The sequence below is a fragment of the Patella vulgata genome, chromosome 2 (genome assembly GCF_932274485.2).
Source record: "Patella vulgata chromosome 2, xgPatVulg1.2, whole genome shotgun sequence".
Classification (NCBI taxonomy): Eukaryota; Metazoa; Mollusca; class Gastropoda; family Patellidae; genus Patella; species Patella vulgata.
Genome location: NC_065880.2, coordinates 44,064,158 through 44,078,740, shown reverse-complemented (window position 1 = coordinate 44,078,740; position 14,583 = coordinate 44,064,158). Strand labels below are relative to the sequence as shown.

Below are 14,583 nucleotides of genomic sequence, written 5' to 3'. Positions count from 1 at the left end.
CTTTGCTCATTTTAAACATTTGGGGGCTAAAGGTATATCATTTGAATTGGTACATCGTGTTTCTGCTTACGAGATACAAAGCTAATAAATCGAACAGCTTAAGTTATCATATGATTACTGATACATGTTTTGTTTATGTTAGCTCTAGAAAGAACTAGAATCCTTTTAAAGTTTAATTATGTCTGGTAATTACTTCATAGGTTGTTAGCCAGTGCCCGGTTTAGTCTTTTGGCTGCTCCCCTACCTGCAAAAGAATACAAACGTAACAACCTTTATGGGCTATATGAACGTCTGAGCTGTTGTGGGCGTGTGTTACGTCGACTGGCAACTTATCTTTTGGATAATAATAATATTAATGTCTCGCTTTCTTTATATTCCTTTTTGATTAAATTTTTCTACTTAATAAACACTTTTATTGTATGGCTCATGTGGATAATTAGTACAAATTTTGGACAAGGGTCTTGGCCTCACGTCTTTTTTAAAAAAATTATTTAAAATCAAAATTTAAAACAGTTTTTGGTCTGTGGTAAAATAAATTGTGATAGAGAGGAAGTATTGCTATCATTTTCGATTACTCCTGTTAAAAACAAGCAATTGAATTCCACTTGATACGGACAAGGTTTTTTAAAAGCCCAGGTCAAAACGCAACGCCGGTCTATTATTCGATGTTCAAAACTTGATAAACGTGAACATGATGACCTAATTCCTTTCTAATCTACCTTTGCTTTCACCTTAGTTACCTACGAAGTTGTAGCAAGCCGTGACCATTCTTCGTTTTAATTAGATTGAATCTACTTTAGGTCATACCTATATAATTTAAATAGTGTTATTTACTGTATGTTCTATCATACTGTTCATTTAATATAATATGATAAAGAAAGGTGATCACAAAGAATGTGACACGATAAATCTAAATGAAAGGGTATTCTACACTATATGGTGTTTGTTCAGTGGTTAAATCTTTCTAATCTCTGCATTGAACAAACACATGAAAGGAAATATATAATATAGTGTAAACCGGATGAAACCTTTGAGCTCTTAAACCGATTTAAGGAGCATCTCTACGATGATCAAGAATAATTGTGATGTCAAATACTGAAATACAAAGGTGCAATAAAAATTGATTAACTAATCCACAAATGGGAAAGCATATACTGCCGAAATCAAAACTAGAATTGATAAAATATTTAGGATGTGAAATGACCATATAAACAATTAATTCCTCTCCACCCACTACTGCCCTTGATTAGGACATGGTTATACATGTCGTATTACTATATATCGAAATCGCGGGATCCCACAGGATTAGGAGGATTTTAAAAGTTTTGTTCTAATATATTGAAGACTTTAGACCAAAATCGTCTGTGGAGGATGCCGAATGTTCCCAAAATTTTAGTCCATCACATCTTTGTAAATACTTAACGGGTTTAACCATTCTTAGACTGATATTCTATACTCAAATGCTGATCAGAGATTTTAAGAATTATTTAAATTTCTAACTTACCATTCAAGACAACAGATGCAACACTCCGGGAATTGCAGTTTCTCTGATCCCTGCCACAAGAGTTGTTAGTTATGGCAAACGTGGTTACCTCCCTTCTAACTAAGGGAAAAATTATCTATTTTACGTGTATCGATTCATTTCAGTTTAATTCTAACGAATACTTTATGGCATTGGATTTGCTTTTATTTATTATATTCCGTGTAATGCAAGAAATAGAAACACGACAATATACGTGCAGAAAGCATTTGCTGGGTATCTGTAACAAGGGAGGTAATTACAATCAGCTTGTAGGAATCAGACCAAAAATGTTAGTAAATTTCTGTTCAGAGACTCTGACAGATACACGAGAGAAAATATAGTTCCAAAAAGATGCCAACTAATAACAATATAACTAATTTAATGAACCGGTATAATGTAACTCTCTCACAGAAATATCGACCAGTTACAGCAATCGTTTTGGTAAATTGACTAGTAAATAGAATGGACACCTTTCATCATTCTCCAGAAACATTTAGCAGTGATGGAACTGTGGTAAATTAATATCGTCTAGAGGCTGCTTACTAACATCTACACATAGCAAATAAGTGTCTTCTAGAGCCTGGTTAGAAACATTTAGATCCATCAAATTAGTGTCTTCAAGAGACTGCTTACACACATCTAGACACATCAAATTAGTGTCTTCTAGAGACTGCTTACAAATATCTAGAGACATCAAATTTGGATTTCTAAAGACTGCTTACAGATATCTAGATACACCAAATCAACACAGAACAAATTGTTGGGATTTTAGATATATTTATTGTAATTGATTGAATTAAACAAAGTATGTGTTTAAAGTATAATATAATATAACAAATATAACCTTATTAATAAATGTGTTCAGTTATTCAAGTTTTTATAATATTGTTTCCTAGAACCATAAACTGGAAATAAATACTAGACCTATCGATAGGCGAGATAAAGCTTAAAAATGAATTTGCGAAAGAACAACCTACTGAGTGCTTCGAATAGGTTTGTCAAGAATGACCCAATTACTCTATCCAGTTACATGGACGATGTTCGCCTTAAATTGCATGCAAAATCTTACACAAATCTACAGAATTATCCATAAAATATCAAAATTTTAACTTTCAATTACTAGTCGTGCATATTTATAGTACATGCATTTTCAATAACAAGGTAAGTCTACAATTATTTTGAATACAAATTATTAAAAAAAATCGTTTATTTTTTCCGTGACATTTATAATGCCCAATTAAAGATGCATTATGTAAGAGCTAAATCTGACTTATGCATATCTTCGTTATATAAATCATTAATTAGACATTTATTAACATGACCAGCCCATAATCAACGCTGTAGAACATCGGATGGTTTTGATTTTCAACGGATTTAATTTAAAAAATGGATAACCGAGACTTTGTTTATTATCGTAACAACGGTAGCAATGACAACGGAGACCAATCACACTGTTCTTCTGACGGAAATAACTTCGCCCAGAATAAAGTAATTTGACTGAAATTTTCAACATGTTTCCCTTTCATTATCTATTTTTTTTTATAGCGAGACTGTCGGCTCTTACAAAATGCATCTTTAAGTTATCGGTTCTTCAAAAATCTGATCTGATACGTTGATTGCAGACCTTTGTTTTACAAACTATCAGATATTTATTTTACTAATAATACGTCATCTCCGCAATTCCTATTGTAATAATTTCATTTTATAATCGTTATATAATAAATATACCTAATCTGTCCACAGGTCCATCGATATTTTATGTGCAAACACCGAGGCTGATATCTCCCAACTTTACTCTACATATTTTTATAGTACTACAAAACCAACATTCCTAAAGTGTTTTATTGATTAAAGTTATGTGATAAGTCGGGGATGTAGAATTTGCATCAGTGGTTGAGAAACTGTTGTAAATCTGGATGAAAACAGACCTATCTATCGAGCACTTTGGAATGGGATGGGGGGTTGTTGACGCCACTCGACACTATACGTAAGTAATTTTGAGACTTAACACAGTAATTTGTATTTCTATGGTTGTTTATGTAATGACGTGAATCGTGCACATTATAACGTCTTCTTTTCTCGATTTTCGTTCCACAAAAATGGATACTTGCCAATCCGACACACCACCCTGACAAGTAAGAAGCCAAACCGTGATTATGGGCTGAAGCCTAGTTTCCTTATCATGCAACCACAGCGTCCTCCGGAGATTTTGGTTGCCGACCTGGCCACTTCATTTGAACAATCAAAATAAACATCACTTCTCTAACATTCTTATTGAATGTTATAGAAATAATCAATCGTTCTTGCAAGGAACAGTATCTAGTTGTTCGCTGTTGGGGGAAAAATTCCTTCACAGTACATGGCATATCGTATGCCCGTCTTCATTTGCCCAGTCATTTGCCCCTCTGGAGTAAAGCTGCACAGCGCCATCAACGAAACGTTTCAAACAGTCCTGTCAAAAATCGGATTTATGCATACGTATATTTGGACATTAAAAAACTTTGTCTTACCTGTTTGCGTAATCGATAGTAAAAATAGGCCTTTGAAAACAAATCTGCCAAGTCAGTCAAATCAATGTTATTTAGAACTTAGTGTAAATAACTTTGTGATAAAATTGATTCAGGAGAAGAAATGTAAAACAGAAGCGGGAGTATGTACATGACATTAGCCTACATAGGCCATGATAAGATAATTTGACAAGGTGAGAAAAGCAACAGGTGAGTATATAAATAATAATAATAACAATTCAAAATTTCATAACAAGCAATATTTACAATAACATTTGTTTTTGTAAGGCATTTATAATATATAAAAATAATTGATAAAATGGATTTATCCAACAATCCATATTTTAAATATAGCTTCTGTAAATCCAAAAACACAATTAAAACTAGTACCGTCTCAGTGAAAAGTCTTCTTTGACCTTTAAAACATATAGTAAAGGACAAAAACCCCAGACGTATTCTGTCACAAAATGGAACGCTGCAATTGAAAATGGTTGCGCAATGTTTCCCATTTAGGTCAGTGGAAGCAAGTCTGCCTTGATAATATGTAAAGTTTTAATGTCGCTCCACCAAAAATATAGATTCGAATCAACCCAAATTCTAGCGACCCTACTTTCAAGGTGGCTGAACATAAGGCCACAGATGGCCCACAAAATATTTCGAAAATCTGCTTAGGACGTGAATCAGATGATTAAATTTCATGCACGATCTCCGTCTGTTAATATAAGGTTTTAACTATCCGCAATAGGTACAGGGAGAAAACAAATTTAATAAAATAATATGATAATTATTGAACACGTTACCCATAAAATAGTTTTTTTTAACTTTTTTGAAAGTATTATAATGGTGATTAGATTCTGCATTTATTCTTCTTTCTTTCTTTCATTCGCTACTCATTGATTGAACCTTAATATTTAATATGTGCTCCTTTTAATATCTTAAATCCATACTGGACGTTAATCTTTTAATCTCATATAATCTGACAGACGATTGGTAGCTGACAGATTAATGGTTTCACTTATATTTATTGTCTATATTGCACTATATTTTATGTTATAATTGTCATTCGAACCGACCAACTTTGCTATTTGACAACAGTATATGGTCACATATCTTCACAGAATCCCCTAGTATCTGAATGGGACACCATATCTGATTGCCATTATTCGAGAATCACAATAAAGTATTTTAATGTTATGTTTTTAGTTTTATACTGTTCATATGTACCACTAGACTTCCTATGGATAATCATTTAGCCCTAACCACACTTCTGGTAGTTCATTTCACCTAATGAAATGCTGGCGTGTAATTCCATGTTTGGTCGCTCTAATAAAGTAAGATAAATATGGTCCAAACATTATGGTACTCTAATACGCGAAGCAACGATTTTCTTGCTCAGTAAAAGGTAACTGATACCACTTTCTATAAAGTAGGTAATTAACTGTCTTATTTAACAGCTGATCTTATTTTACAATGATCGATGTATTCCTCAAAGTCTTTCACTTAACTCCAGTCTGCGATCTCCTTCTCGTATATATATATATATATATATACATGTATATTCCAAATACTTATCCATCTATAAAATCATCCGTGTTTTAAAGTACCGTGGTTCCATTCAAATCTAAAGACTTTTTTAAAAAACAATTTAAAAGCCGACATCTATAATATGTTGTGCTTGTAATGATGATAAAACTATGTAGAAAACCCATAAGAAAAACACAGCAACAGCTGAAATGATCTTTGGTACTTTCGGCCCACCCAGCTCCGCCTTTCCAAACACGGATAAGTATCTTCTTAACATCAGAATAACCAGGGCAAATACAGCACACGACGTGTACAGAACCACACTAAAACCAAGCGAACCTGTAGGAACATGAAACTTTTTACCCTAGAAACAAAAAAAAAAAGACATAAGAAGTTGATTACCCCCTCCCCCACCTCCCAAAACATAATGCAGGTTGCATACATTTCTCTGGGTTTTTTTTTGTTGTCTTGTCAGACAATGCTAGTGCGCACAATACACGGGGGAGCAGAATCAAATTGGAATCAAAGGTCACAGTCAGCAACATCAAATCAATTTAATACACATAATTTATTTCAAATATTAGTTTGGATATAAATTTGCGAGTGTACAAGACTATAAAATTCCTTAATGTTTCTTAGCAGTCGAATTCAAGATCACGATTCTATGTGTATTTGGGTTTTTTTTTTGATGAACCAGACCTTCCACACGTGCATATTTCAATGAATAATTGTTGAAATTAAAGAGATTCGGCGATTGAAATTGTTTCAATACAAAATAATGAATAAAATATAAAGTATATTTATATAAAACAACAGACAGCTTCATATCTATATATACCTTGATCTTCCAGTATATTGTAGCTATCAACCACGGAAGTCCCATGCCCAGGAATACGTTGACTGAATTACTGCCGTTGATGTTACCGACTGAACTATCGGCATATATTTCATTTATAGCAGCTTGTTTACTTGCAAATGTATCCGGCATACTAGTGCCCAAGGCAACAAGAGTAATAGCGGTTATTGTATTTGATAAACCAATCAAACAACCGAATACTGAGGCAAGGTCACTTATTATAGCAGTAAGGAAACCAATCATCGCTAATGAAAGGAAGAATGTTAACCAGCCTCCCCCAATACTTGGTGGTGGAATAAAAGCAAATACAACCTGAAAAAAAACCGGACCATATTATTATTAAATATTCCAATACATTAGAGAATATCGAGAACGTAGATGATGAAAACTGTACATTACACAACGTAGTCTAACGTATTTAGAAATAATATATACCATACACTGTGGTGAACAATCATCTTACCTTCCAGAAGAAAGTCATAAAGTGCATGATGTAATCTAAGACTGTTGTATTTTCAGCATCTCCACCATTTACATTAAAGGCATCGTGAAACTGTTCAGCCCATGATGAAGTGTCTAATCTTAAACCATCTAGATTTTTCTTCGTTTTATTGGCAATTCTAGAAACCATATTGTTAAATTCTGAAAGGAAATAACATATCATAATATACCTATAAGCAGTATTTATATTCAATAGAATTGTGACCTGGTATATATGCAGGGTCGTCTTAACAGCAATATAGCCCCCACCCCCCTTCCAGAAAAAGCAGTATACCGGTGTTAACACCTACACAACAACTCATAGGTAGAAAATTTATTGTATTTGTACTTTCAATAAAATCAGTGTTTACACATAAAGAACATGATGATCGACAAAGATTAATCAACACAAACGTTTGAACAAGGTTGAACAAAATAACACGAACCTTGAAAAACACAACCGGCGGTTGCCAGGCAAGATACGACCACATTTTGCAAGGGATAGCTATAGAACAAGCTAAAAAAAGCGATTTTTTTCATACAATTAGGGGCCATAATCCAGGAAGTTACGCGAATATCGAAATTCACTGAGATATTAGGGGCATACATATATATTTTAAGTTTCATCAAAATCGGATAAAAATTGTGACTTTTAGAATCTAGAGTCCACAACCTTGATATTACACGCTTTTACACTATTTGCGTACAAGGGGCGGTTATTTTGTTCGGCAGTTTTGGCCCGATTTTCACGCAATTTGAACTCAAGAATCATTAGGAAGTAACAATGGTGTATTCAAACGTTTATTTTTTAATTCATACAACCAAGGGCCATAATTCAGAATGTTTCGATCCGATATGCGTGAATATCGAAATGAACTAAGATCTTTGGTTATAAAAATGTATTTCAAGTTTCATCAAAATCGGATCAAAATTGTGGCCTCTAGAGAGTCCATAACCTTGATATTATATACTTTTACACTATTTGCGTACAAGGGGCGGCCATATTGTCCGGCAGTTTTGGCCCGATTTTCACGAAATTCGAACTCAACCATCATTAGGGTGTAACGGTGATGTATTCAAACGTTTTTTTTTAAACCGGATAAAAATTGTTACCTCTAGGCACCACAAGCTAAAAGCGCGATCCATTTTTCGTACAATCAAGGGCCATAATTCAGGAAGTGACGATCCGATATGGGTTATAAACATGCATTTCAATTTTCATCAAAATCAGCTGAAGTTTCGATCCGATACAATCATGCCAATATCGAAAAGAACCGAGATCTCCTGGAGATAAACCTATATTTCAAGTTTCCTCAAAATCGGATAAGAATTGTGACCTGTAGAGTGTCCACAAACAAATTGTGGACGGACAGACGGACGGACGTCCGGTAGGATAGAAGCGACGACAATATACGTCCACATGAATGATACTTAATTTGTAAACCTTGGCTGACGGAGATGGCACAGTATGAAATTACTATGATTACAACATACACAAATTATAAGCGCTCAATGGTTGGCCGTGTCAGCTTGTCCGTGCGTTAAGACGGCCCTGCTTATAGGTTTAGTTCGTTCCGTTTTAGGTTTGGGTTGACTTCATCCAAGCAAAGCACATATGTATACTTTATAATATACATTAATTTTAAATTCTTTATACTTATACTATATATCTGGTATATTTTAAAATTTAAAAAAAAAGAAAGAAAAATACAACCAAATATTGAAATATTAAATAAATACGTAGTGTATTAAATACTGTTTTAAAAGTTGGTTATACCTTCGTCATTTATTATGGTTACTATGGTTTTAGCTATTTTACCGATTTCCGCACCACCTGTTGGCCCAGATAACTCTACTTGGAAATTAGGTTCATGTTCAGAAGCCTGGAGAAAAAATTTAACAACAAAAAAATTAGTATTTCCATATCTTATTGATAATTGTCTTCAAAACACAGGCGGGTTGTGTTCACTATACTATGTGTTCTACTCAAAGCTGTATTAACTTAATCTTCGTGTCTCATAAACCATTGAAATTGGTATTAAAACATTACTTACTCAAATTATTGATTTCAGCGCGAAAAAACTTATCATTTGACAACTGCTGAGATTATCGTTCTACAAAATAGAATAACCGTGGAAGAAAAGTTAAACAACTTCATCACTGGTGTATTTCTTACCATCATTTTATTAATCTGTATAGGGAGAACTTTACTAGTTTCGCCATGTTTAAATCGAATTTTACCGTCTCCACCCATATATTCGACTCCATTCTTTGCGCTTAAATCTTTAGTTTTCCAGGAGACGCATACCTCTCCATCGGCGCCATTTACACGGTTTATATTTAACATTACTTTATCTGCACTTTCTTTTATTATATAACTTGGTTTAGAAAACTCGAACTTTCCTGGGTCTGAAATCAAAGCATATGTTCTTTTACCACACACATATCGCTCAAGGTCCTTTCTTTTGGCATCATGTTATTTTAGGTATGATTTACGAGCTATTAATTGTTCTCGATGTTATAGCTCTTGATTTCGAAAACAATAGTTGGGCCTTTTAATTGAGCAGTTCGATTTTCTTACATATTATAAGGGTTACTAATATTGTTCTAATGCAACTGTTAGTATTTTCTAAAGTAATATTTATAAATCATTTAGAATTTTCGCACTGCTTTTTACTGTGTGCCACGTTATTTCCCAAATTGGCGGCAAACAGACACCTTACGTTTAAAGTAGATGCCAAAATTCAGTGTTTAAAAATGGTTAACATCGCGTGATAATCGTGACAGAATAAGTTCACCTACCATCATCGTTGACTATTGTGACTTGGTTGATGGAGACTTTACCCAAAGATGCAGCCGAATCTTGTCCATCTTCTAGAAATAGCTTGACAAAAAAGAATTCATCCGGTTCCCATACGTCATCGTCTATAATCTCTATAAATATCTCTTTTAACGTTTCTTTGGGTTTAAACGTAAGCTTTTGTTTGATAGGTTTATAGTCATTACCTGCTTCAGCTGAACCGTCAATAGTTTCAACACTGTAAAAGGGCAATCAACTGTCAGTTCTTGTTAATTAATTTAACATGGGCTATTAGCGATAAATGTTACATTTTCGTGACGAAGAAGAATAAGCCCACTCTCATTTCATTGTATATGTCTGATTTAAGAAAAGACTACAGTTAATGTAAAAATTATCAAATGATTTAGCAGGTGCTGCACGTTATAAAATTACACGATAGTCAACTCTTAGCACTGAAAAAACAATTCTATTTGAGAAATTAACAGGGAATATTCTTGGGTGTGATTTTACCGATCACCTATATAATCTCGGAATTACCGTTATCTAGATCCTTGATATGGCAATTCATCACACCACACTGTGATTGTAGAGATGCTATTACCGAATCTCCATATACACATTCTAACACAACTTAATCAACCCTAACAAACAGGGCATGTGTTAACGAATGTGAAGCCCTGAGACATAAGGGGTCGGGTGTCGAGGGAAGTTGTTTACCACCAGGCGGGAGAAAAGTTTTGAATTCCGGCATATGTTAGCAGATTTTTCGAATGTGAAGGTCCTGTGCTTTGAGTTATAATTGTGATTTTTACCTAGCCAAGCTATGCCCCCTCTTTCAAACAGTACCCAAAGTGCGTGTACCTATCTATTATTTTTATTATCTCGAATGATACTTTTACCCACCTTACTGTTACTTCAGAGTTGGTATTACCAAATCTTCGTATACCAATTCTAACACTACCTTCACTCTCTAATACAGCACAAGATGAAGCTGTAAACTCTATCACAGCCTTTTTACCACCATCACTTAATTTCTCTAATTCTTCTGGTCCATGGCGACCAGAACCATCTGTCGGTTGTACATGCTCGTAAATCTATAACCAAAACGTTGACATTAAGAAAACAGCATCTATATATACGGTAAAGCAAATTAGGCCACCTTCCAGGTCAACATTATTCCAGTATAATAGTTGGCCAAAACGGTTTGTGTGAGACTTGATGTTGCTATTTACAAGCATTAAAAGATAGGGGCAACATCAATGTGCTGATGTCCTTAAATCTGAAATAGCATACTACTACTTGGTTTACGTTAACATCAGAAATAAAAAGGGGTCTGGTGTTTTATTTTCTGTTTAACCAGGGATAATGAAGACTGGTACATGCCATGCAGCGTGCTGTGGTGGAAATTTTCACCTGGCAAAGAGAGAGAGAGAGAGAGAGAGAGAGAGAGAGAGAGAGAGAGAGAGGGGGGGGGGTGTTTCGGAACTAACGAGGTCGTTTCGGAACTAACATATGGTTGAATTCTTTTTTAATAATAGGGGTATTTTGCACCGACAGAAAATCGAAAACACGCCACTTGACTCAGGCGTTAACCCCTGAAGATTAGCAAGTAAGCGCCTTATTCACTCCCTTTTAATATCAGATACAAAGTTTGAAATTAGAATAATAACACAACAGTGCACATAATCACAGGTATTTATAAGATATACACATATAACACAAAAATATACCAACATTATATAGTATGAAAATATACCAATTATATAATAACAAGCGGTTGCCAATCAAGATGCACTCACATTTTGCAAGAGATGGACAGATAACAAGTTCAAAACAGCGATTTTTCATACAATCAGGGGCCATAATCCAGGAAATTACGGTCCGATACGCGCGAATTTTGACAGGAACCGAGATTCTTGGGATATAAACATATATTTTAAGTTTAATCAAAATCGGATACAAGTTGTGACCTCTGGAGTATCCACAAGCTAAAAAAGTGATTTTTCGCACAATGAGGGGCCATAATCCATGAAGTTACGACCCGATACATGCCAATAGGGAAAAGAACCGAGATCTTTTTCAAGTTTCGTCAAAATCGGATAATAATTGTGACCTGTAGGGTGCCCACAAACAAATTGTGGTTTGACGGACAGGGGCGACGACAATAATACGTTCGCATGAAAATGTGGGCGTATAGAAAACACATATACAATGATTATTTCACGACTTGGCGTTAGTATAATACACTCTTCATATATATATATAATATTTTACTAGATAAGAAATTAAATCTGAAGACACACTTTTTAAAAAAAAAAAAATATTTATGATACTTGCTGACGCCTTATTTGATAGAAAATACTTAGTTTATTGAACGTATTTTATTTTGCGTAACCATGGACGTTATTTTATACATGGAAATGTTATTTACCGTATCAATAAAACAAATATGGCGTCAACATAAGTTTGAAAATAAAAGAAATTTTTTTATAAATAGATATAATACAAGTTCATGCTACACATACTTACGGCGTAAATCATTTGTCTATGCTAAGGATATGAAAGTGAGTTTAACAGAACATAACAAAACGTGCTTCTAAAATAGGCCAAAATAGTGATTACATGATATGTTGGAACAAATTGCTAAAATGTGCTTAAAATGTGCCTAAATGTTTCAGAATAGATGTCTAAAAAGGACCAATAACGTGCTTAATTCATTGATGGAAAATATAATTATCTAAAAAGTGCTTAACAGATCTATGGCTAGTAATGCACAAAAATAACAGTTATAATTTTCTAGAAATTTATAGATCATTTACTTGAACATCCCACCAGGTGAATATGCCATGAAAAGTTAAACTAAAATTACTGATGGTTAAGCACTAAACCCACTGCACAAATTTTAGTACTTGACCAATGAAATGGTTGCATTCGTAATATATATTGAAAGTTTTCTTGTTGGAGTCGATGGGTATTTGTTCTAAGTCGGAGTGACAAAACTAATGTTTGCTACGGGATTACATGCACTCTAGTTTTCAAAACAGATATAATGGTGGCTTACCTCTTTCATGGTTTTACTAACGTTAGGAACAAGTTTATGCCCACCAGTCAACAATCTGGTAGCATTAACACGATACCATAGAGAACTATGGTGTTGACTGGCAGCCATTTTAGCTGAAACAATTTTAGCAGCCGCATCTTCGGATAAACTGTGATCCTTCTCAACTTCCTGTCAATAAAAGGCCTCGTAAAAAATAAAACAAAACACAACCCGAAAGATCAGTATAATAAAATTTCTAGTCAATTTTCGGGAATGGTGATATATATTTGGATTTGATAAAATTTGTCCATACATAAGACTACTGCCCAAAGATGAAATGTTAATTGCTCTAAAAATGCTGCCAGAAAAATCGCACCGCCTTCACTGATGATTCAATTAACCTTTATGTTTTAAAGTAATTATAAAAATAACTGGCACTAATAAGACATAATGTCAATTACCCAATTTTGGTGCGTTCGGGTAGTATGAATTTGGTAAGATTGGGTCTATATATGGATATTATAGACTTTCTTCACAAAATTTTGTTTTGAAATTAACAAGCACCCTTCTCTTAAAAAAAACCACAAAATGTTACTGCTGTACTTTCTTGTTGTTTGCTGTGTGTTTGTGTATGTTATTCTATATTTTATTGCGCAGCTTGGTTGTACTAGTATGTCATAGTTTAGAAGAAATGCCAGCATAATGATATCTTTTGTTTATTAAACACTTCTACCCCGTCTCTAATGACATCACATGGATTTTCTTGCCAGCGAACATGCCAATTATTTGCATGTCATTGAACTTATTTATAACAACTAATGAGCTGGGGAGTTATCTTTTGACAGGCCCCCGTTCTGCATCACTGACAAGTGGGAAGTACGCCGGAAAATCCCAATGAACTTTCTCGGTCAGCACAGGTATCGAAAAGGGGACCTCCCAAGTTCTTACTCACTGAGCCACCTTGGCTCCCGATAACATACTAATTATACTGATATTATAACTTACTCGAGCAACTTCTATAATATCAGCCGACCCTGTTATTCCAGGTTTCATTTGACTAACACTATCTAAATCTGAAATATATAATAAAATAGGCAAGATAAATGTGAAATATACAATAGACTTTCTGGCGCAATATAGCCCGGTTGATCCTGACGTGCCATAAAACAACATTTCATTTCATTTTTACAATAGACTTATACAACCTAAAACTGTCTGCATTCAATCAAACATTTTCTGATTCCTTCAAAATTTAAGCAATTTTTTCATCAGAAACTAACATAAAATTATAATCTATATAGTCTCCCTACGGGTCCTGGATATCTTACTAATACTGTCTAAAGTATACCACTTTATAATTTTATGAACCACCGGGAACATAGGACACATCCCATGTTCTAAATCGAATAACGGACATATCAATTAAAACACATTATAAAGTTTATCTAATACATTCACCATTGCAGAATAATAGAAACTATATATCAATCTTTTACTCCTTATCACTTGCCCTCTATAGTCCAACCCTGTTATTTATCATGCAAGTTTCAGATGCGCAATTACAATGAAACAATGAAAACGATTTTATGTTTTAAAACAGATCGGTGAACAAGTTATTTGTATTTCAATCTTATATTTTCTCTTGTAATATGTATTGTATTTCGTTGTACTCTTGTGTTATTTTTTCTGTTTGGGTTTAGTTCATCATTTCCCCCGCATTACTGACTAGTAGGCTTCGAATAAAGTAAAATAACAAGTCTGTTAATGATAATAAGCTATAACCCTGAAATGTGTCTAATTTCAGATATGTGACCAACACCCAGATTTCCAATATGGTCATGATTCTACTTATTT

General features: G+C 34.1%; 1 protein-coding gene across 1 annotated transcript; it reads right to left on the bottom strand.

Moving 5' to 3' along the window:
- Positions 1–2,368: 2,368 nt before the first annotated feature.
- On the bottom strand, positions 2,369–13,851 carry LOC126810485 (sodium/calcium exchanger 2-like). The gene is made up of 9 exons (XM_050535574.2): positions 13,735–13,851; positions 12,751–12,918; positions 10,593–10,783; positions 9,692–9,927; positions 9,066–9,298; positions 8,667–8,772; positions 6,873–7,051; positions 6,392–6,721; positions 2,369–5,917 (listed from the first exon to the last, which is right to left on the bottom strand). Exons 1-9 carry the CDS (start codon positions 13,780–13,782, stop codon positions 5,675–5,677), a joined length of 1,734 nt encoding a protein of 577 aa, XP_050391531.1. The 5' UTR covers positions 13,783–13,851; the 3' UTR covers positions 2,369–5,674.
- Between the last annotated feature and the right edge of the window lie 732 nt (positions 13,852–14,583).